This window comes from Macaca fascicularis, chromosome 15, assembly GCF_037993035.2.
Source record: "Macaca fascicularis isolate 582-1 chromosome 15, T2T-MFA8v1.1".
In the NCBI taxonomy this organism is placed as follows: Eukaryota; Metazoa; Chordata; class Mammalia; order Primates; family Cercopithecidae; genus Macaca; species Macaca fascicularis.
This window is the reverse complement of record NC_088389.1, coordinates 90,511,668-90,535,333: the sequence shown is the minus strand read 5'-3', so window position 1 is coordinate 90,535,333 and position 23,666 is coordinate 90,511,668. Positions and strand designations below refer to the sequence as shown.

General features: G+C 36.4%; 1 protein-coding gene across 50 annotated transcripts in view; it reads right to left on the bottom strand.

The window, feature by feature from the left end:
- PTPRD (protein tyrosine phosphatase receptor type D) overlaps nt 1–23,666 on the bottom strand; it is a 545,821-nt gene that overhangs the window by 169,028 nt on the left and 353,127 nt on the right. For 11 of the 50 annotated variants that reach the window (XM_074017470.1, XM_074017474.1, XM_074017477.1 and 8 more), the window contains 9 exons: nt 23,135–23,268; nt 20,498–20,642; nt 17,022–17,327; nt 15,946–16,139; nt 13,533–13,559; nt 9,224–9,341; nt 2,135–2,722; nt 1,599–1,699; nt 488–747 (listed from right to left, as the gene is read on the bottom strand). In XM_074017470.1, the coding sequence (XP_073873571.1) occupies nt 488–747; nt 1,599–1,699; nt 2,135–2,722; nt 9,224–9,341; nt 13,533–13,559; nt 15,946–16,139; nt 17,022–17,327; nt 20,498–20,642; nt 23,135–23,268 (1,873 nt within the window). The remainder of the gene's footprint in view (nt 1–487; nt 748–1,598; nt 1,700–2,134; nt 2,723–9,223; nt 9,342–13,532; nt 13,560–15,945; nt 16,140–17,021; nt 17,328–20,497; nt 20,643–23,134; nt 23,269–23,666) is intronic. The other 39 variants (XM_074017485.1, XM_074017484.1, XM_065530546.2 and 36 more) reach the window with 9 other exon arrangements.

Below are 23,666 nucleotides of genomic sequence, written 5' to 3'. Positions count from 1 at the left end.
CTCTACTAAAAATACAAAAAATTAGCTGGGCATGGTGGCAGGCGCCTGTAATCCCTGCTACTCGAGAGGCTGAGGCAGGGGAATCACTTGAACCCAGGAGGCGGAGCTTGCAGTGAGCTGAGATTGCACCACTGCACTCCAGCCTGGTTGACAGGGTGAGACTCTGTCTCAAAACAAAAACAAAAACAAAAACAAACAAAAAGCTTTGTAGTAAGAATCATCTTCTATATGTTTTGTGTTTCTCCTAAATAACACTGTCCCTGCAACACAGATTAAAAACTCAGTGTTAAATTAACGAAAATCTGTGTTACAATGAATACTAGGACATGTTGTAACAGACCTCGGATAGCAAAACTGGGAGTCTGAGCAGAAGAATCTTTCACTACATTAAGCAATATCTTCTTTTATGACCTCTATAATTTTGAGACGTAACGTTCTTATTTACCAATAATTCTTTCCTTCAGCCCTAAACCTTCAATCAACTTACTTTATATTCTCATTTGCAGGTACTTCAGGCAGTTGCACAGTAATCATGCCATCCAAGTTGGTCTTCCCAATGAAGGCAGGCTTGGTACGTAACACATCCGGTGCAGTCTTTGCTGTGACCCTGTGCTGCAGCCCACCAGCACTGTTCCCACGATTTGTCAGCACGAATGAATATGACTTCTCAGGCTTCAGGTTGACAATTAACTTCTGTGTGGCTCGGCCATCTACTTCTTCTACCATTTTCCCATCATCATAAAGAATCTAAAGAGATAAAACCAATCAAAAAAATCTGATGGTCAGAGAGGCAAAATATATTTTCTAAACCAATCTGCCCTTGCTTATGGAAAATGTCTATATAGTCAATTCTACTTTTAGGTGACTTCTAAGCCCATGAGTGGTCATAATTCTGGAGATCAAATCAATTTTCCTGTCATTTCCTACTGTGTCATAAAATGTTTCCAAGTCTATCAAAAATATACAAAGATATATATATATATATATATACACACACACACACACATATATTTACCAATATTAGACCTCTCAGTTGTATGTGCTCTCAATGGAATATGTGCAGAAAAGCTCTACGTTTCAATGTATTATCAATATTGCTAATTTTCTAAAGGTTTTGGTTCCTCTTTCTAAATATATTTTTACTTTCAAAAATGTTTCTCTATTTCTTATTTCATAAATATGTACTTACTAACATCTCTTAATGGCAAGTCAGAGTTTAAAATGTGCCAACAATACAGGCCAGCGAATAAATTCAGAAACCCCCAGGGTGTTTTAATATAAATAGGTAGAAACCATGTACATTTCATTCTCTGGCTGGAAAACAAAAGCACTAGCTTAGATGTAAAAAGTTCAAGTTCAAAGTAGTAGGTAACTTATAAGTGATGCCAGCCCTGGGTTTGAGCTCCTGCTCCCTATTCAGAGTGAAAAGAACACACTTGCAAAGCACCCAACGATCTCCCATGTGAAAGTCACAAATGAGAACAGCAAGGACATGTGGCCAAAATGAAGTGGTCTGCTTGCGGTGCAAATAACTTACCCAGATAAACGGTCCCCTCTACTTTTATCTGTGATTTCTTACTAATGAGAAAACAACTTACTTTGAAAGGCATGGCAGAGTTATAATTCTCTGGAATCTCCCAAGACAGCAACACAGAAGTCTTCATTACTGCTTTGACATGAAAATTTTTTGCAAACACTGCTGGAAAAGGAAAAACAGTGTATTTAAACTATTCTTAAAACAGATGACCTGTCCTTTCCACCATGGACCACAGGGCTTATGCTAGATGCTGTCTACTTTGATCAGAGAGAGAGAAGTATGATTTTCCTACCTGTTTAGAGCATTCATTTTAATACCCCAGTCTCATAAAGATCTTTCCTTTCTCTCCAATTCAGCCAACTATATTGTGTTTTCCTTACCTGAGGACATTGGGGAGCTGTCAGCCAGACTTGCTTGACATTCTATAACTGAAATCTAAGGCATCCAAGACGTAGTAAGTTTTACATACTTTACCTTTTTGTTTTTGCTGAACCTATTAATATGAATGGGCTGATCAGTTATTATAGCTTCAAAATACTGATTTCCAAAGACTGATATTCCTTTAAAGGAGGAAGGCCGTAAGCAGACAAATCCTACCTTGATCCACAGGCAGTGTCCTGAACTGGACACTGGGACTATATGGCCCGGGCCCTTTGCTCGTATGAGCACGTACTTTTACATCGTATGTGGTATCTGGTTTTAAGCCAGTGAGTGTCATAGTGATGTCAGCTGGAACAATAAGCTGCTCCATTGGGAGAAGGGGGATGTTGATGTCCCTATAAAGAAGGGTATACTTGGTGATAATGCCATTTCTCTCTGCCAGGACAGGTGGTTGCCAAGATAACTGGACGGAGGTTGAAGTAGCGCTTTCTGAGTGAAGGTTTTGAGGGAATCCAGTTGGTACTTCCTCTGGAATGGAAATCTCCTTCACCATCTCCTCCCCAAAGCCCACTTTGTTTCTGGCTGAGAGCCTAAAGACATATGATGCTCCTTTGTGGATGTCTGTAGCTGTAAAGTGATCTTCTTTTTCAGAGAACTCGAGAGTAGTAAGCGGCTCCATATCCTTGCGGCCAAATTTTAGACGGTAGCCCTGAAGAGGTCCGAATGTGTCCACAGGAGGGTGCCACTGAATGAGAGCAGTATTCATCTGAGTGTGGTTAATCACAAGCCGAGGTTTCCCTGGAACTGGAGCACATGGGATGGTGTGGTAAGATCAACCAATTTGAATGTCCACATTTCAGTCATTGCCAAATGAGGGAGTTCCACTCTACTGGTATTCCCATTTTCTTACTTACCCAAACAAAACAAAACAAAACAAAAAAGGCAATGTTTGACCTACATACCTTTGTGGAAATATGCTCCTTGTCTTACTTTATTAAAGTAGGCTGAGATACTAGAATTTGATAATGGACACAAACAGAAATTATCATTGAAACAACAGCTTAAGGGAATTTTTTTGACACCTGCACATTTTAAACCTTCACACATAAAGGTTCATATCAAAGATAAATTAATTCGAGCAAAGATCAGCCAATTAGATATCACTAATAATAATAACTATAATGATTATTTATTCATTGAGTATGTGCAATGCACCGGCGCCATGCTAAGTGCATTGCATATAGTGTTCACAATTGGTTTACATTCCTGACTCCTCACTACATTCTTGGATTAGTTATTATTATCTCTATCTTCTATAATGAGAAAATGAGGCCCAGAGAGGTAGAAAATTGTCCGAGGCCAGCGTGTAACAAGTGAGAAAGCTATAAGGCAAACCCAACTCTGTCTGAGTCAATTGCTTAAATGCTTAATTGTGCTGTTATGTTGCTTAAACTTAAAAAAAATAAAATAATATCAAACTGACTTACTATGAATCTAATTTGCATTTTCTGTCTAACTTTACTATCCACATCATTCATCTTCATCAAGTTCTTCATCTGTAAAATGGGAATTATATTAAGATCTACTTTATATTGTTGTGAATAATAAATGAGGAAATTCATGTAAAGTCTTAGCATGAGGTTCTGCATTCTATTAATATTAATCAATTATTCATAATCCAAATATTAAACTTTTTATGGTGAAGGGCTAGCTTCCAATGAGTACAGAATTTATTTACCTTTTAAGTTAGAAATGTGAAAAGTTCTAATCTACTCATTCAATGCATTATCATATCTGTATTTATTTTTAATGGAGAGCAATTATTCCTGGAATCCACAACAAAAGACATTGAGGGAGGACCATCAGAATCAAAACTAAACCAAGTTAACAGAAAGAAGAAGAAAGGCCAAGTATGGTGGCTCATGTCTGTAAACCCAGTAGTTCGGGAGCTGAGGTGGCAGGATTGCTTGAGACGAAGAGTTCAAAACCAGCGGCTGGGCACAGTGGCTCATGCCTGTAGTCTCAGCACTTTGGGAGGCAGAGGCGGGTGGATCACCTGAGGTTGGGAGTTTGAGATCAGCCTGACCAACATGGAGAAACCCTGTCTCTACTAAAAACATAAAAATAGCTGGACATGGTGGCGCATGTCTGTCATCCCAGCTACTCAGCAGGCTGAGGCAGGAGCATCACTTGAACCTGGGAGGCAGAGGCTGCAGTGAGCCGAGATTGTGCCACTGCACTCCAGTCTGGGCAACAAGAGCAAAACTCCATCTCAAAAACAAACAAACAAACAGCCTGAAAACAGCTTGGCAACATAGCAAGACTCATCTCTACGGAAAAAAAAAAAAAAAAAAAAAAAAGGCATGGCGTCACATGTCTGTAGTCTTAGCTACTCAGGGGGCTGAGGTGGGAGAACTGCTTGAGCCAAGAGTTTGAGGCTACAGTGAGCTATTGATCACACCACTGCTATCCAGCCTAAGTGACAGTGAAACTATGTCTCAAAATTATGAACGTGAAGAAAAAGAAAGATGGTAGGAAAGGAGGAAAGCTTACAGTAATGGGAGACAGGTGATAAAAAATCATACCATGGGGATATAGATTAAGGTAAAAAAAAATCACGAAAAAGATTATGAGACAATATATAGAATATTAACCTCAGAGATGGACTGATTAGCCTCTTCATTTTGTATTTCAGAAAGTGAGACCAGGTGGAGATGTGCTCTGCTCTCAGATATATCATTAAGATATTTACTTCCTTAACCAATGGAGTAACAGTTTTGTTTCACATGCTAGGAAGATTCATAGCACGCTTATGTAACTCAGCTAACCCACAATGTATGAAAATAATACTCTCTAAAGTTTTTAGATAAATAATTACTCAATAACGTGTGTTGTGTTATATATGTAAAACATGTGTGTTGCGTTGTATATATAAAATATGTGTGTTGAAGGTAGGCCCAGGAACCACATCATTGTATACTCACTGTGTTCCTCAGGAACAATGCATCCAGAGATCTTAACAATCAACTAACCCTCTCAGAACACAATCCATCCATAAGTTGGAGACTGTGTGAACTATTTCATTTGCTTTTAATGTATTTACAATTATCTTAATTTTAAAATAGTACTTTAAGGTAGAGACACTGGCAGACATCTTTAATTCCCCTTTGTGTATACACAGCATTTACATGATTTGTCCATGAAAATGTCAGTGATGGTCTCAAGGATTAAACACCTGAGTCTCTGCTGTGAAAAATCCATGGTGAAATAGAGCTTTCAGCAGAGAATACAGCCTTTAATATATGAAACTCAGTTGAAACAAGTGGGTGGAAACACAACTATTAATTCTCAACATTCTCCAGGACAACAGATTAAAAATATTTATTAAAAGTTTCTGAAATTCTAGTTCCAATGAACTGCATAATAATATATACACTGTGTATCCTGTTTCTGTAAGATGCATGTAAAGCTAGGATAAATAAAAATAATTTCTTGATATACCACAAATATAGATTGCATTCTAATATTTGTCATTTATGAGCATGTTCTTATTAACTGATGTTTCACTTTATAATATTGCTATGGTACACATTTGGAGAAATATAATGGGCTGGCAAAGTCTAGGAAAAACCTCACTGACTTTGTAAATGTATATATTTATTCTTCTGTGGGAGTCAAAGCTTAGGATGGAGTAATCTCTTTTGTTTTCGATGTTGGCATGACCTTTCTTATTCTGGGACAGAAAGGCTTGTTGGCTTGGAATCACAAGATCAAAGTAATGATCTAGAAAAAAAGAGCGTTAGCTCTGACCTACTGACTTCCCCTGCTGTACACAAGGATCTTAGTCTGCTCTCTATTGCCAAACCCACAACAGTCATTCCTTCCCTGGGCAGAAGTTTTACTAAGCCTGAAAACTATGAGACAACCAGCCTGGAAGTGCCACGAAGCATAAAGGAAGGGCTCAGTAAAGAAATGAATGCTTGTGCAGCTTGGGGAAGAACTCCCAATTTCCACCTCAGGAGAGGCTGACCCCATGAAGGGTCACACGAAGGGATGCCCAAAATTTCCACAAGCATGTGAATAATAGAAATAGTAAATGAAGTTTAAATAGGCTGGAGTAAGGGTTTGGGACAGTTGTGGTATTTCATCCAGGGAATCACTGGTAAGATAAAAAGGGGAAAAGGAATGAGGAGAGTTCTACATCACTGAATACATAGTTAAAACGAATTCTCCCAAACTCCACAGATTGGCAATGGAACTCATTGCATTCCTGGCTTCCAGAAACACTATAGGTATCAAACATTTACCAATAATTCACTTTGTGCAAATACTTGTACACTGGCACACAGGTATTTGAGTGAGGAAATAAAGACAGATACAGCAGGGTCCACGTTCTCTAATACAGGCATATTCTAGTTGGGAAAATAATGAGGTGGAATAGATTGTGCGATCTGTGGAGTCTGGCTCAGGTTTCTAATGCCTTAGGGTTATTCTGTAGGCTACTTTTATAGGTCATGCCAGCTGTTGGTTCAATGGTTCTGCTCACTCCAGCACTGGAGCTTGAGGGTTGGTAAGATGAAAGGGTCTTAAATAATTACTCAGGGGAGTCAGAAGGTCACTTTTTGGCCAGGTCTTAGTGAACATATTGGAAGAAGCAGAGAAGGTCCAGCTACAAAGTAAATAACTCTAATTTATATCACGACATATAAACTCTTCTCCCTTTTACATTTTCTTATTCTCTTACATTCTTTAAAAAATCTCTTAGGACTTCTGAATTGGTATATATGTGTGGTTTCCCTTTACTTTTTAGCAACTGCAATCATTGGCGATAAATTGAGGTACTTAGTTGCAGTGGTTCTAAACTTAGCCCCAATTTAACCTAGTACCAAAGCAACAACAATCATAATTGACTAGACTTGGGCTAAGATTTCCAAATTCTCCCTGTCACAGTCATCTTTTGATTATCCTTAACATAGCTGTTCAATATAGTACTGAAATTCACGTAAAAATACACAGAAAATGTCAAACCAATGAATTTTCTGTTTGTTTTAACCTCAAGGCCTCAGGCAGTAAACAAATTATTACAATACAGAATAATGGGAGTATTAACAAAGAAAATACAGATATTTCATAATCATTGAAACATAAAAGCCAACATTTTCTTCAGAAGCATCCTTCAGGTTATATGAATCTCCTGTAGATTATACTTAAACTATGATCAGTACTCTTGTTTCAAAGATATGATTATTTACAGGTTCTAGAAACAAGGTATAATAAACAAACACCCCACAATCAGGAAGTTTACCATTAAAATAAAATTTCACGAGAATTCCTGAATTCTTTGTGGGAGCTGTAACTAAATACCTTTACAATTATGATTATTAGGAGCTCAACGTCTGTGAGATAAATTCAGTAATTCTTCACAGTCACATAAATATACAAGGATTTTTAATACAGTATACAAAACAAAACAAATTGATATATTCACTAATTGCCTAGGGATAAACCACGAATAGGGGCTGCTTAAGCAAAGGAAAACTAGAGGTTCGCTCTTAAAGGAATTAAATTTGGATTCTTCTACTTTCTTCCCAGGTGCAGTGGGGAGGTCTTACAAAAGTAAATGTGTAGGCATCTAAATTGAAAGCATTTTCTATCTCAGTACCGAAGCCTCTATTGATTAAGAAGGATCTAAAATAGTGAATGAAAATGCCAAAAGAATTCTATATATGACTAAGTTCTAAAATTCTAAAATGTCTACTGTATGGTAACTAAAAAGGGATGAGATGGCGTTAGTGATGTTAAAATAGACAAAATCATCCCTTTCTCTAAAATTCATATCCCTTGGCTATAAATCCTCTACTTTCTTGTCATCATAACATGACCCCATTTAATGGGCAATAGGTGAGTGGTGCTTAATATAAGACATTTCAGAGTTATTTATGACATATTTATAAATGTAGGCGAAGGAAATGCACGTTGTTCAATTTGAGATTCAACTCTTGGTTGTTGATGTTGTAATAGAGACTGGTTCCATAGCCAGATAGTGATCATGCCATCATGCCCCTCACTGAATACGTGTCTGCTCTGCAGGGCATTAAATTATTAGCTTGATGTAATGGTATTTAAAAAAAAAAAAAGCCCAGAAGATTCAGCCTTGAAGGAGTTTTGCCATCTGTAATCCTGCTGCTTGAGGCAATTCCAGGTGGTAGGATGCGAGCGAGGCAAATCTTATGACATTTAGACAAAGCTGGCAGTGAGCATGGCACCCAGGAGGGCACTCAGCATCACAGCTGTTCTCTCCTTTATGCCTTTACATAGAGGTATGTTCCTAAAAAGTTGTTTGAGAAGTGATTCGGGCGGAGTAAATCAAATCATGGTTTCCATGTTCACGGGAGATTGCTATACATGAGGACTGGATTTATCTGCAATTATCTCTTAATTTCCTCATTCTACAATGCTTGCTCTTCCTTCATGCTGGCTTTTCCTAATGTGGCTGCCCACAGTAACCCTAAAAAGCACTGAAGAAGCCTTATTCTTTAGAAGGGAGTAATTTTATACTATTTAGCCTTCTTAATTTTCTTCTTTTTCTTTTTTGTTTTCTATCTTTTGTTCAATTTGGCTTCTTAAGAATCCCCACAGCAGGGGGTGGGGAAGACAAAATGACAAAAGGTAGAACTGTAAGTCATGAACCCAGTTTAAGATGGGAGCTCTTCTAAGGAGATCTGTTGTCCAGGGAAGTTGAAATTGTTGTTTGACTTCCCTGCCCAGACCCCTTCCCTCCAGACCTTCATGGGACTTGATCTTTCACATCATTTGAGTCTCAACTTAAATAATCCTTCCTCTACAAGAACTTCTCACCCCTAGAGGCTGCCTCATCCTTAATTGCCTATACACTTTTACTTTTCATCTTACCACTTTCTGACATTTTATTTTATACTCCTTTCGTCACTTGTTAATTATCTAGTCCTATTCAGAAAGTAAATTTCGTAAGTGCAGATTCTTATTCTGTTTTGTTGATTGCTTCATCCCCAGTGCTGATTACAATGCCTGACACACAGAAGGTGCTCAAAGAAATAATTGTTGAATGACTGATTGAATAGTTTGGACAAATTATGCACTTGGACTATTTTTTCCCTGATCTATTTTTTTTTTTTTTTTTTGCCCCTGAACTAAAAACACAAAAGTTGACCATAGTCCATTTATTTCCTCTGATTTTATAATAATAAAAGCCTGCTAGAGGCTACCCATACCATTTAGAAAGTTAGCAGTACTATTCAAGGCACATACATGCACAGACATGATTACCTGCCCCAGTGGTGGACACCAGTTTGGGCTTGCTGCGAGCACCATCTCCTTTGGTTGTGTAGGCTGTGACCGTAAGGGAGTAGGAAGTTTCAGGCTGGAGCCCAGAAATGATCATGTCCTGAAATGACAAAACAGAATGTCACTGATTCAAAACATGCTACTAATGCCCTGGGTGAAAAACAAGGCCAGACGTCTGCCTTCATTCTGCAAATGCTCACACATCCCTTGCAGCCATGCTAAGCCCTGGAAATGTCATGCCTGAGCTCATGCTAGGAAATCTGTTTTCATGCTGATATCGAAGGGGTGTCTTCAGGCATCTTAGGAGGTAGCTCTTAGGGTATTAGTCAAAGACATGAAATCTGGAGCCAGACTTCCTGAATTCTTCAACTTTCATATCCTTACTAGCTTGGACAGACCAAGTACGTTTACCTATCTGTGCCTCCATTTCCCAAGTGAATGTTGGAATTATAATAGGACCCCATAGGATTTCATGAGTTATATCAGATAAACTCACAGAACTATGCCTGACTTCTAGGAAGCATTCCATGAAAGAGTGATTATTTTATGCCAACAGCTCTCCACACACATCCACTGTAACGAACAGACTGCAGATGCGGCTGATGCCAGCAGTCTGTTTGATCACTATGGAAGAATTTTACCAAATGGTTGTTGTTGGACCTAGATACCCTGAGAGAGAATTTGCTTAGGGCTCTCTTATTGATTGATTGTATTATCATGTTTATTGGTTATCTGTATATACTATGAGCAGAAATCATTATCCACTGAGGAGAATTTTCACACACATTAAAAAGCAGCCATAAAAGCAAAGAATACAACCGGACTTTAGTTTTACCGCATCACCAGTATGTGCTCAATTTATTTGGACTTTCTAAAAAGTTAAATACCACATACTATTTACCAAAATTCTTAGTTTTCTCTTAGTTAGGGCCCAAAGCGGTGGTGGTTATAAGACCAGATGGTTTTTGATATTCCTTTAAACTACGGGTTATGGGATTCTTTAGAGATTCTGGCTATTAACTTATTCTAGTATTTTAAGAACAAATACCAGAGCTGCATGTACACATGCGCACGCACACACACAGACACACACACAGAGCAATATAAAAACCCTTTCAGATTTTTGGCACAGCTGTGTTTTCAAATTGAATATGGATAAATTTAGGAAAATACACAATGTCATTGTCTTTCAAATCTAAAGACAATGTGACTGACGAGTGAATGAATTATATTGTGTGAAATACAGTAGGTTTTTTTTTAGCAAGGCTGTAACAGATACCATAGAGCTCAATTGTTGAAGATGACTCCAAATATGACAGCTTCTGACAACAAGCTTTCTCAAAAGAGTAGGAATATCTCATTGTGGAAATTCAAGAAGTTCAGATATCATCCTGAAGAGTCACTGGAAATTTTATTATGCCAGATAAATGGGCTATTTGGGAGAGATGTTGTATTTCCAGGACCTTGGAATGGTTTCCCTAACGTTACAGAGGATAGAAAAACCAAGTAAACTACCCAAGAGCAGTATTTTAAATGACAGCAGACACACTGACTATCCCGAAAACTATGATGATTAACTGCCAACATTATTGTTTCCAAGGTTGCCCTCACATGCCACCGGAGTACTGCTGAAAAGCAGGCATGGCTAACTAGAAAAAGCAGCAAGGCTTGCTTTCATCACCAAATTTTGCAGCAAGAAATTATGCACTCTGAGCCTTATATGTTTCTTATCACGAAATTAGAGTTAACCACACACACCCATTCTCTTGCCCAGGTTGTCAGAGGATAACAGACGTAACGCAATTTGAAATGCGTCAAGTCCCCTGCAGTGGTATAATCTCAACTGGACACACCTCTATCTGCCATGATCATACCCTTTCTTGGATTACATTTTATTTCTTTAAGAGGTGGGTACACTTCCTTCCTTGGTTGTTTCAGTATGCTCTGTGAGGTGATGTGCCCGGTACTATGGCTATAATTCCTTATTCTCTTTGTTTCCTCCTGTCCTGTCTCCACTTTGCTTTTTGTCCCTGACTGTTAAAAGCTGGCATACCTGAGGTTCTGTCACAGTCACTGGTCTACTGTTTCTCTCTAATCTTAAAAAAAAAGAAAAAAAGAAAAATCAAAAAAAAAAACTGCATTCATTTCTAAACCTTAAGTAATTATTTCTGCCCATACTCCTGATTTATTTCAGCTGTGACTTCCAATCTGCGCTCCAGTGGCATATACATTGTAAATATCTGCTGGATGTTTTCCTGTGACTACCCAGTGTTACTTCAAGTTCAAATGAACTAAAACTTAAAAATCATTCCTGGAAGTAGACTCCCCCTCCTTACTTCCATATTTTAATGAATGGTAACACATTTGCAAAACTTATGAGCTATCTTTGACCTCTTTCTCTTCTTCAATTCTTAGCAAGTTTTTTGCCAATTCTTCCTTTTATTGATCCTCAGTATCACTTTTTCATTTCTACTGCCTCAACTCTGTTGCATTTTTATCACTTCATGACTAAATTAGCAAAATAACTCTTTTTACCTGCTTTTCTATCTGCCACCTTTTTACTCTCTAATCTATCCACTACGTCACTGGTTTTTAAACTGCAGGTAATGACCCATTTAGTAGGTTGTGAAATCACTTTAGTCAGTCATGACCAGAATTTAAACAAACAGAAATGAAATGGAATAAACTTGAATACTTAATGTTAGTGTTTATTATACAAAATATGGTTCCATAAAATTTGTATTTTAGTTAAACATATGTGTGCATTGAATCACGACATATAAGGTATTTCTTACTGTGAGTTATAGTCAAAGAAGTTTATGGTCAAAAACGCTGCTGCACTGGCAAAGCCACGAGAACTGATACCTTGGACACAGTTACAAGATTTCCAATAAGAGTCCTGTGCATTGGCAGTAAGTATTCAGTCAGTGAATGGAAGAATACCTTCCTGTCAGCCTTTAACTCATTTTTAAAAATTTCTCCTATTTCGCTCTAATATTGAAGAGTTAAAGACTGACTGGCCAGCTTTTTGGCTTGACTCTTCTGGTTTTTCCAGTATTATATTACAGTTGACCTCTTAGCTCTATTTACCACTGAGTTACTTACAGGAAGCCTTCATTTATATCAAATTGTCAGGCTCACTGTCATGTGACTATACCACATGCTCAACTGTCTCAAAGACTGGTTTTGCTGTGCTCAACTTAAAAAAATATATATGTTCCACCTCTAGCTCCCCAACACACACACACACACGCGTGCGCGCGCACACACACACACACACACACAACTTTTTCACTTATTCAGTCTTTAATCATCCCTTAAATTCTCAACTGAGCTTCAGGACTTCTTTTACTATCTTGGACCACTGTCTCTGAATTCATAGCTCTTATTGACACTGTCCACTAATTTATTAATGCATGGTACACTGCTGTAGGCCATATATTTTGCTGCATTATATGAAACTTTTCAGAACTTTACTCTTCCTTAGCCACTTAGAATAGAAACACTAGAAAGCAAGTGTCACATCATGTGTCCCTTGCAGTGGCACATACATAACAGTCCCTCAATAAATAACATAGAGCTTTCATTCAAATATTTTAAAAACATTCCTCCCTCAGCAAGATACTTTCTACTTCTTGGCATAATCCATTCATTGTTCAAATATGTATGGGTAAAAGTGAAGAACAGCCACTTCTAGTTAGAGTTAATCAGTGCCAGATCTGTATCTTGTTATCCACTGGATATGTGACCCTGGAGTAGGATTTATGAGCAGCCTACACCAAACAATCTGACATCTCCAGTCTGCAATGCCTTCACTTAAAGCAAGCTTGTCCCACATGCAGCCCAACACAAACTTGTAAACTTTCTTAAAACATTACGAGATTGTTTTCTTTTTTAGCTCATCAGCTGTCGTTAATGTTAGTGGATTTTATGTGTGGTCCAAGACAATTCTTCTTCTTCCAATGTGGCCCAGAGAAGCCAAAAGATTGGATGACACCCCTGTATTTTAAAGCATGCTTCCTCTGACTGTCACAAAGCAGAGTTAGTAGCAGCCATCAAAATAAATATCACAAGCCCATGACATTTCTTATGCAGTCAATAGCACCATGCTGATTTCATAAAACAGAAACCAAAATAAAAAGTGCACCACATAGTGAAGATAACTTAAAAATAATTTGTTAGTTCATGCATCCAAGCAAACTGTGATGACAGATCACAAATAAGTGAAAGGATGTCAGAGAAAACAAGCATATATAGTCTGCTTTTGACAAAACAGTCAAAAATTACTCACATGTTCAGTAGTATCATCAAATTCCCACTGATTGAGAATAAGAAGGTTGGAAGGAAAACAAAATAAAAAGAAAAAAATTTAAGCCTTATACAGGCAGTGTTGCCCTTCTTAGACTAAAAAAATTGAAAAAATAAACAAAGCAGTGTGTACAATAAAATTCCAGAGAATGTGTGTTTTGCTGCCACCTCCACCTCTGATTGGGAAGTCAAATTAAATAATCTTTGTTACTGTTATTGCTAAAACCAGCTAATATACTTTAAATGTATGGTTCACTGAAACATAGCAATGAAGCACAGAAAAAGTGAATATTTCTACTCATATCCTACTCATTTATTTTTACTTCTATCTTAAGTTACACAATTAAAAGTCAATATTTAGATTAATATCTTTCATTATATTTAACACTTATAGCTTCAAAGAAGTCCTGTGAGATGTAATGAAATTTCAGTGAACAGTCAAGGAAAATAAATGAGATGGGAAAGAAAGAAAATACACAAGAAAAATCAGCAATTAATAAAGAAAAGACAAAGAAGAAGAGGAAGAAAAGACAGAGTTGACGTTTAATGCATTTGGTATTACATAATTCCGTTAACTACCAGATTTTACAATGGAAATGGGACAGAATTACTGTTCTATAACGTAAAATATCTAAGAACCAAAGGAGAACATCAAAGCACGATGGTCATATTGTTTTCTTTTCCATAATTGTAGACTTATATGATAAAACATAGCGATGGTTTTATTAATTTTATAACTTTCTTTTTATAGGCACTACATAATAATTATTTACAAAAATCAAGTCAGTGGCCCCTTTCCAGTGTTGAAGCGGTATTATGAAGCTCTACTGCATTTATGGAAGTGGCCTTGGGATAGATAAGTGAGCCGTGAATCCAGATCCCTTTGCTTAGAATGTTTCAAAACTGAAGAAAACATAAAGGCTTTTGAGAGTTGACTTGTATTAAGACTTGGGGGGTAAGTATTTTCCTTAGAGGCACAGGGATATTTATTGCTCTCTTTTTTTATATTTATTTATTTACTTACTTACTTATTTATTTATTTATTTATTTTGAAACGAAGTCTTGCTCTGTTGCCAGGCTGGAGTGCAGTGGTGCGATCTCGGCTCACTGCAAACTCCACCTCCCGGGTTCAAGCAATTCTCCTGCCTCAGCCTCCCTAGTAGCTGGGACTACACGGGCATGTGCCGCCACACCCGGCTAATTTTTCTATTTTTAGTAGAGATGGGGTTTCACCATGTTGAGCAGAATGGTCTCGATCTCTTGACCAGGGGATACGTCCGCCTTTACAGACAAGAATGTAGAACTGGGCAACTTGGTGCCTCAGTTTTCAACTTGCTTCATAATCTTTCTGACTTTCACACAAAGAAAGGCATTTTCATTTGAAATAAATTTCAAATATTTTACAAACTCCATCCTTTTCCCTGCCAAGTCACCAATTTCTTGGATAATGAAAGTATTCCAATGATCATAATATCCCATCCCCATGATATCTCATCACCATTTGACACAGCAAAGGTAAGCCAGTACATGAGTCATGTACAATTTTCAGGATGGTAGTTACAAGTTGAAATCTTCATCTTCCTTTGAGGAAAATATGTAAAACCCAAGTGAATTTATTATGGGACTATCTCTGAATCACCTCTAATTTTTGAAAAATTGTGAAAATTTTCAATGCTCTGTTTTAAACAACTAATTATAAAACCAGGTTGTGATACCATAGTTGCAAACCACTGCCCTAAGATCAATACAATTTCTCATATACTCGACTATTCATTTTCAGTACTTTTTTTTTTAACCTTGGTTCAACATAAGGATCCCATTTATTCTCTAGGAAATTCTGATTTAACTTTTAATATCATTGTCACCATCTTCACTTTCTGGGACATGAAACAATGAGTTTCATCAAATATGTAATTTGATGAAAATACTAAATATAATACTGAGTAACTGTACCTGAATAAAAATGTCTATTCTTCAATGGAAGAAGACATATATTTAGAAATTAGAACAACTAAGTTCCAAGTTGTTTTAGCACAGAATAAAATAGATTCCATCAGCCAAATTGCAGTTTAGAAATCTCTTTGACTCATTACTAAGACAATCATTTTTTGAAATCAGAAACGCAAACTCAAATATGGTTGTAAAGGGTTGAATATCTGTATTTTAAGGAAAAAGTAACATGTTTTTAATCAGACTTGAGTGTCATTTCATTACAATTCCCTTCCTCACTTGATAGTAACTCTGATTGAAAAGATCAATATACATCAATGTGTAATGAAAACTAGAATTTTGTACAGGATTTTTTAAATGTCAAAAAACTAAAATAAGGCCAATTGCAAGATATGAACTAAGACACACTTATATAAAAATCGAGGTACATAATTTCAGAGGCTTACCTGTGCATCAGCCAGCATGACATCTTTCAGCATGGGCTGGCCCTTGGGCTCACCATTTTCCATCCTCACATAATGTACCTGGTATCCTCTTATCTGGCCATGCTGTTTATTGGGCACAGGTGAGCGCCATGAGACTTTAACAGATGTTGAGTTGACAGCCTCCACCTCGACTTTGCGAGGAGGACCACTAGGAACTGGAACAACATCATTGGATAAAAGAAATTATAGGCACTTGTCCCACCCAATCAGAGCATTTTCTGCATTTTCTTTACTTAGGTTTCTCTTTTTCAAAAAATGGGTAAACCCACTATGTTTCCTTTGAAGAATACGAACATTTTCAACCAATGAAAATGCTTAACCAATCTGCTCTACCTTTTAAGAAAAGATCAAAAAACATGACCAATGCAAAAAAAAATGGAAGAAAAAAAGAGTATCAGAGAAATAGAAAAACATGTAAAAAATGTACAAAAGCCAAGGAAGATGCTTTGAGGTTCAAAGCATTAAAGCACAAAGAGGTATAGCATTGAAATAATAACAAAAACTGGCTGTTGATTGTTGTGTGTTTTTTAAAGGTTTCTTTTTAAACAGCAGAATAAAAAGATTCTTGATTATATGGATTATCTTCTCTTTTTTCTCATATCAAAGGTATTCCATACAAAAGATGCCAAAAATTGAATGTTGAGCATCAATGTTTCTGAAATATGTAAGACAAAAAGGCAACAAAAAGAAGGTAGTTTTGAAAAGTTAACTTCAAAATGTAAAAGAAGTGACTACAAAAAGCCAAGAAAAACACAGAAGACTTTAGATGGAGGTACAGAGACGGGCTGGATTGCAAGACCATAGGAGCCAACAGTCCTTTTAAAGAGAAGCAAATTACTGCATTGAGATTTAAAAAAAGAAAGAAAGAAAAAAAGGCCAGGCCGCAGCAAAGACAAGTCTTTGGCAAAAATACTAAAGCAACCGCAATCCTGGGTAAAAAGATGAGCAGAGAAAAAAGATTACTGTTAGCCTATTGAAAGACAGCAGACCAAGACTGTGTCAGAAGGGTGCAAACTGACGTAGCGGAGGCAACATACCATCTTCATCGGTTCGAATCAACACGGACAAGCTCTCAGGGCCAGGGCCGACATCTGTATGGGCCGTCACAGTGATCCGGTATTCAGTCCATTTTTCCAGTTGTTCCAAAAGGTATTTGGTAGTGTCCGAAGGAATTCCCAAAATCTCGTGAGGCTTGTCATCTTCCCCATCCACTGCAGTATACTTGATGGAGTATTCAGTGATAATGCCATTCTGTTTTTCCACTGGTGGAGGTTGCCAACTTACCAAAATACTAGTGGAACTTGGGCTGGTGCAACTAATGTCTTGAGGAGGAGCTGACGGCTCTTATTTTGGTAGTGAGTTAAAGGAGGATTTAAGTGAAAGGACAGGAGTGGTTGAAAAAGAAAATGATAAAACAAAAGAAAAGGCAAAAATAAATAAACGAACAATAAGGACAAAACAAAAATAAGGCTATGAAACTTAAATTCTAATGACAAATTATGTACCTTGGCTTAGTAATATGAATAAACCAAAAAAATGAATTAATGACCAAAAATAATTGTTAAATAATGGGGTGGGGGGAATATGTGAAAATGAGACCTCAAGATAATGGAGCCTCAAATAAAATTACCTACCTGCGATATAAATTCTTCTTCTAAACCAATCCCTCAGTATCTCCCACCCCTACTATACTGACTACCCAGCTTCAAAAAAGTTGCAAATAGTGCTAGCATTTACTTGAGGGTCTGATGGTGCTTCACAGATGTTGTTTCCAAGCTTTCCCTTCTATATTCTAGAATGAGGATGGTTTACATAGAGTACTCATTTGCGAAAGGCTTAAGTATGAAAAGTTACAGTAACTGCTAATGCCCTTCTACCAGTTCCAATTAAAAATAAGTAAGTCAACAACAAACCTAAGAGGGTTCACTCTATCTGGAAAACTGAGTTTGCCTGACCAGTTTTAATAATAATAAAAAAATGTTAACTTAACATTGATCGTAGCCCATATACAGTGAGCATGCAGAATCAATAAAGGATGAAAATGCAGAGTCCAAGGTTTACCTACCCGAGGGTAATGTCAGGCTTGTTGATTCTGACTGTAACTTGTACTTACCCTACGTCAGCTTTCAGCTTTTTAATTATAACTCTTCTTGAGACACCATTGCTAGTGAAGAATTAGACTCCACCAGCAAAATTTGGTAAAATCAATAATAATCATTTATCCCTTACAAAATGTCAATAACACAGTCATTAAAAAGAACCGTTTTTTTCAAACCCAAGTATCAACTGGAAAAGATATAACTTACGTGCAAAATTTCTTTCATTTTGTACATATTCATACAACATAGGGTTTATATTAGAGTTAAAAGATATACTTTCTTACTGTCCATTCTAAATTAAACTAGTCACTTTCTGAGCAATTATTTTCCATCAAATTAACCAAATATTATGATTAAAAAAAATTAAAAACCAATAAAAGACAGCACAATTACTACTATTATTTAAAACTTAATAACGTATGTTCCTAAAGAAGAACAAACAAGTGGGCAAAGATAATACAAATCCATATACACACACATATATTTTTAAAGTAATGTATATGGTACAGTGAATAAAGCAATCCTATGTTTTATATTTGAATGCGTAGTTTGGGGATTTCCCTAGACTTTGTAAATCTTAATATTTTGGAGTACCAGGTGTATCCAATTGTTCAGGGGATTATCAGTCTTTCTTAATTTACGTGCCTTGTGTTCATTATCATAGTCAATCAAAATAAAAGCTCTCTGTATTGACAAAAAAGGAATCCTCATAGGACAGCCTTGTAAATTTGGAATAAGATTGGCAAAACCACTAGAATCTCATTTTTATTGATTCTGACTAGGGGTTCTTATACCTCAAATTATAAATCTATTTTATATGCATTATCATTATTCATAATAAATTGAGTTGTTCATGTAACAGCAAGGACTCATTTGTAATTCTTTTTAAAAAGCTGATTTGGTTTTCACTAGGGCTATCTTCAGACCTCCTATTTTGTGAGAATATATTAAACGCCATTTGAAAATTTTACTTTAATAAAATAAGGAATAGATAAGTGTTTGATGTGCTTATAAAAAGTCTATTCAATTTGTATGTACATATGTTAAAAAGTGAGGTTTGTAAACCATGTGAAATACAGTATTGAAGCATGTAACATTTCTCTTAACTAAATGCTTGGTTTTAAGAAATTATCTTCCACAATACTATTTATTAGCCTGCCTGGAATTCAAAGCAGACATACAGGGAATGCATTAATTTACATGCTTATGCCTTTAAATGAAAGAAAATTTTACGGGAATAAACGATAATCACTAACAGATTAAACAGGATCCTAATCATTTTCATGTGAATAATCATGCTTTAAGAGGGAAAAACATACATTTTATTATCAAAAAACCCTGAGAGTTTTCAAGTTTCTATAGAAAATGAAATGGTGGAAAACTTGCTCATTTATATGGAAGGAAATTAATCTTTTAAAACATAAATATCAGGTTTGCTGATAGGTCTAAATATGAGGTCAACAGAGCATCTTCTTGACAAAATTCAGTGTATTTCTATTATAGATATCTATTGTATAATTCACTATGTCAAAAAGCAAAGACAAAATGTCATACAAAGAAATCAAAAATAACACAACTCTTCAATTCAAGGTAAATAGTATTTTTATCAATGAATTGTAGACACTTACTAATAAAAAGCAATTAATAGTATTATAAGCCACCAAACTTTCCATCAAAAATAATCTCCTGTATAATACTTTATGCAAAACAATCTGCCCTGGGCACAATTAACCCCCATTGTGATAAACACAGCTATGCTTAAGGGTAACAGTTCCAAAAAGAAATTGAACCGGAGGAAACAAAATACAATTTAGAATTGCAAATATGTTTGCCATTATTCCATTGTTTCTAAATTTGTCCAGATACAGATTTTCTGTTAATGTTCCAAATTTCCACATGTACTACACACAGAGTTAATAAGAAACAAGTCATCAGAGCTGAGCTTTTCTTAGTAGAAACAAATACATGAAATAAGGACTTGTTTGTTTACAAAGCTAAAGCCTGTGTGCTTAAAAAAATAAAGGGGTTTTTTTTTTGTCTTTTGCAGTCTCTTTCATTTGCCAAGCCCTCCTATGATTATTTTGCAGGGTTCTCAATGTGAATTTTGCTTTAAAGCTTTATAGTTCATTAAACAGGGCTTGATCTAACTCCTTTTACCCACTTTTCACCCATGGAGGTCTACCACCTTCTTTAAAAGTCTTTCAATGTGGGAAAGTGGGATCTGTTATTTGGAACAATTGTGAGACCAAAATAAGTCACAGTTACACTTTCATCTGTGAAGTGTGATGCATACTAACCTAGAGACTACTAACTATTAATCATATTAGCAGGTTTGCCTGTTGGTGAAGGTGAAAGCTAGCAACATCTACCAGAGGAAATAAAAAGGCAGAGAGTAAGCAAAGAGAGACACCTACTTGACTGCATGGTTCTAGCTGATATTTCTGCAGTAGAAGCACCCAGGCCTTGAGGGGAGCGTGCAGCCAGACGGAAATAGTATAAGCTATTTGGTTTCAGTCCTTGCAGCCTATATGATGTCCCTGGCTCAATGGTAATTCGTTGCTGGAAGCAATAAGAGAATGTGGTCATCTTCAGTAAGATTCGTGCAAATACTTTTTAATCACACTGTCTGGACTATCAGATTTGTATCATCAGGATTATAATCTCACCAAAATATCACCAAAGGAGTCAATAGTGAGTATTATCCAGGGCTATACTAAGGAAATTATATAATGAAAATATCAGTTTAAAAGGCAAGTTTCTACAAAGGTAACTGGAAGAAGGGAAGTCAGAGATATTTTTAATGTTGACACAGTTAGCCAGACACATCAGATAAGAGGAAGACTGAGAGTCCAACACCCATGAGTATGTTCTGCCCTTAAATGCATGTATGTTGCTGTGACACAGATCACAACAGAAACTGACACCTGCCCCTAGTAGTGGAATCTGCCCAACATGTGCAATTTTAATTGAACAGATATCTACTCATCTCCCATGACCTTCTGAAATCTCAATTGGAGGCAAAGAAAATATGACCAGAAGTAGCAACAGTAACCAGTATACAATTTACAAGAGGTTGCTATATAAAAGAAATTTGAAATTGCCTAGTTTTGATGGGATAAAAATCATGTTAGTCACTAAAGAAAGTTGAACAATTTATCGGAAACCACATTACTACCCTAGGTTGATCTAAAATAACTGAAAACCTTCCTTTCTTTGTGAATATAGAAACCTACAGCCAGAAAAAAAATAAATAAATAAATTCACAAACTTTTGTGGACTTTTGAAATACGATTTTGTTAATCAAATGCCGCTGTTAATCAAATGCCACCGTTAATCAAATGCCATCCTGGCTAACTCAGTGAAATCCCGTCTCTACTAAAAAACAAAAAATTAGCCAGGTGTGGTGGCGGGCGCCTATAGTCCCAGCTACTGGGGAGGCTGAGGCAGGAGAATGGCATGAACCCGGGAGATGGAGCTTGCAGTGAGCACAGATTGCACTCCAGCCTGGACGAGAGAGCCAGACTCCATCTCAAAAAAAAAAAAAAAAAAAGAAGAAGGAGAAGAAGAATTCAAATATAAAACTAGAGAAACCATCCCTAGGGTATTCTGGCTTACAAATACAAAAGTTTTCAGAAATTTCAGATCCACCAAATAAGAAATAACAGAATTCCCTCAATAAGCAATTGTAGAGCATAGTAGCTGAGCCAACATTCAAGCATCACAATTCTCCTTTACTCTTTGTATGTATGTGTGTATGTATGCATGTATTTTAGTTTGGTGGTGGTAATGAAGGTTTAAAATAATTCAAAGCTGATTTAAGCCTTATAGAAAACACCAATTGCTCAAGTTGTTATCATGAACACTTTAAGTCATACCGGCATTTCAACTATATAACTTTTTAAGTGTATTTTTTATTGGCTTTGTTAGCTAAATCTAAATTTATATTGGCTTTGTTAGCTAAATCTAAAAGCACTGCATTTAAAACCTATTCTTTTGAGATTCTGCTCAATTCAAACAGATGGAATAAAATAGTTTACAAGAACATATTAATTTATTACAATATCCAAATATAGTGCCATTAACCCCTTTTGTCCTAATGTTCCCCATTGGACTTCACAATAATAAAAGAAACATATTTATTACTATTATGTATTCTCATTTTGAAAATGTTATTAGATGTATCTTAATATCGATTTCTATAATGTATTCAAGCTGCACTCGAGAAGCAGTAGACCCTAACCATTAACAACACAGACTCTGGAACTTGATTGCCTAGACTCAAATCCCAGCTCTGCCATCCACTAGTGTGAGACTTTGAGCAAATTATTTAACTTTTTTTCCATGCCTCCATTTTATTATATGTGAAACAGATTAATAAGAAAGGCTAGCTCCAGTGCTACTATAAAAATTAGATGCTTTAGAACAGCGCTATTAATGAGTTAGTTATATTGGTTTTCATTTCTCTTTTCAATGACGATCAATAATTGCCATGCCTTCTACACTCTGTTATTTTATTTGCACAGCATACTCAAATGTTATATACACTCACCTTCATACCAAATACTTTATAGCAAACAAATTAACATTTGCTATGGGAAATCTTCATAGCAAGATTCATCCAGCCAAGGACTAGTTCATCTAGCCAAGGACTTTCATTAACATATAGAGCTAATGTAGTCACCTGTCCCCACAGTGACTTAAATACTTTCATGCAGAAGAGAAAGACAGTCCCCAAGTCTCACTGAGTATTTATTCTTCTATAACCTGATACATCTATGGAACTTGGAGCTCTGTCAGAAGCACATTCCAATAGGAGCAAGAATTATTTTGTTTTGTTTTTCCCCAAAGCCTCCAAATAACCACTCTGCTGTTTTTGTTGCTGTTGTTTTGGATTGGGGAGGGGGGCGGTCAAGTTCCTCTTTTCAGTAGTAAATCTTTTCCATCAAGGTCCTCAATAGCTATCTGACCAAGAATGTGGGTAAATACACAAAAATAAAGAAGTGACCCAACGTAAGGAATAATTCCCAGGGTGAGAAGCACTATAGTCTTACCTCCTCTCCATGCTCCCCATCTTTGTAGACCAGCTCATAGTTGGCAATGGTATCTGAGCGTGGAGGTGTCCAAGAGAGCAAAATACTTGTTTCAGACTCAGGTTCTGCTTTGAAGTTTAGTGGCTGCCCTGGTACTAAAAACAGGGAGGCAAAGGATTGAACTCACAATCACCAGGAGTATTCACAAAGTTCTTTCATAGTGTACCTGTTTAAACCTTTCGAAATCTGTACATATGTACCAGCTTAGTGGAAAACAAGCTCCTTTACATTGTCCAAGTTAACCTCTTTGTACACAGGGCAAGTACAATGTTATAAATCCTGCTCCGGAGTAGTAGAACGTCTACACAAGATATAGTAGAACTAACAAGTATAAAGTCTATTGGCCTCTGAATTTAATTTTAAGGAAAAAATTCTTTACTTCATGATATGGTTGTTAGTAATAAATAATATAATTTAAATAAAACTCTTGCAATATTGCCAAAAGCATAAGTGCTAAATACCTAAAAGTATTGTTATTTACAACTGAGTAGGA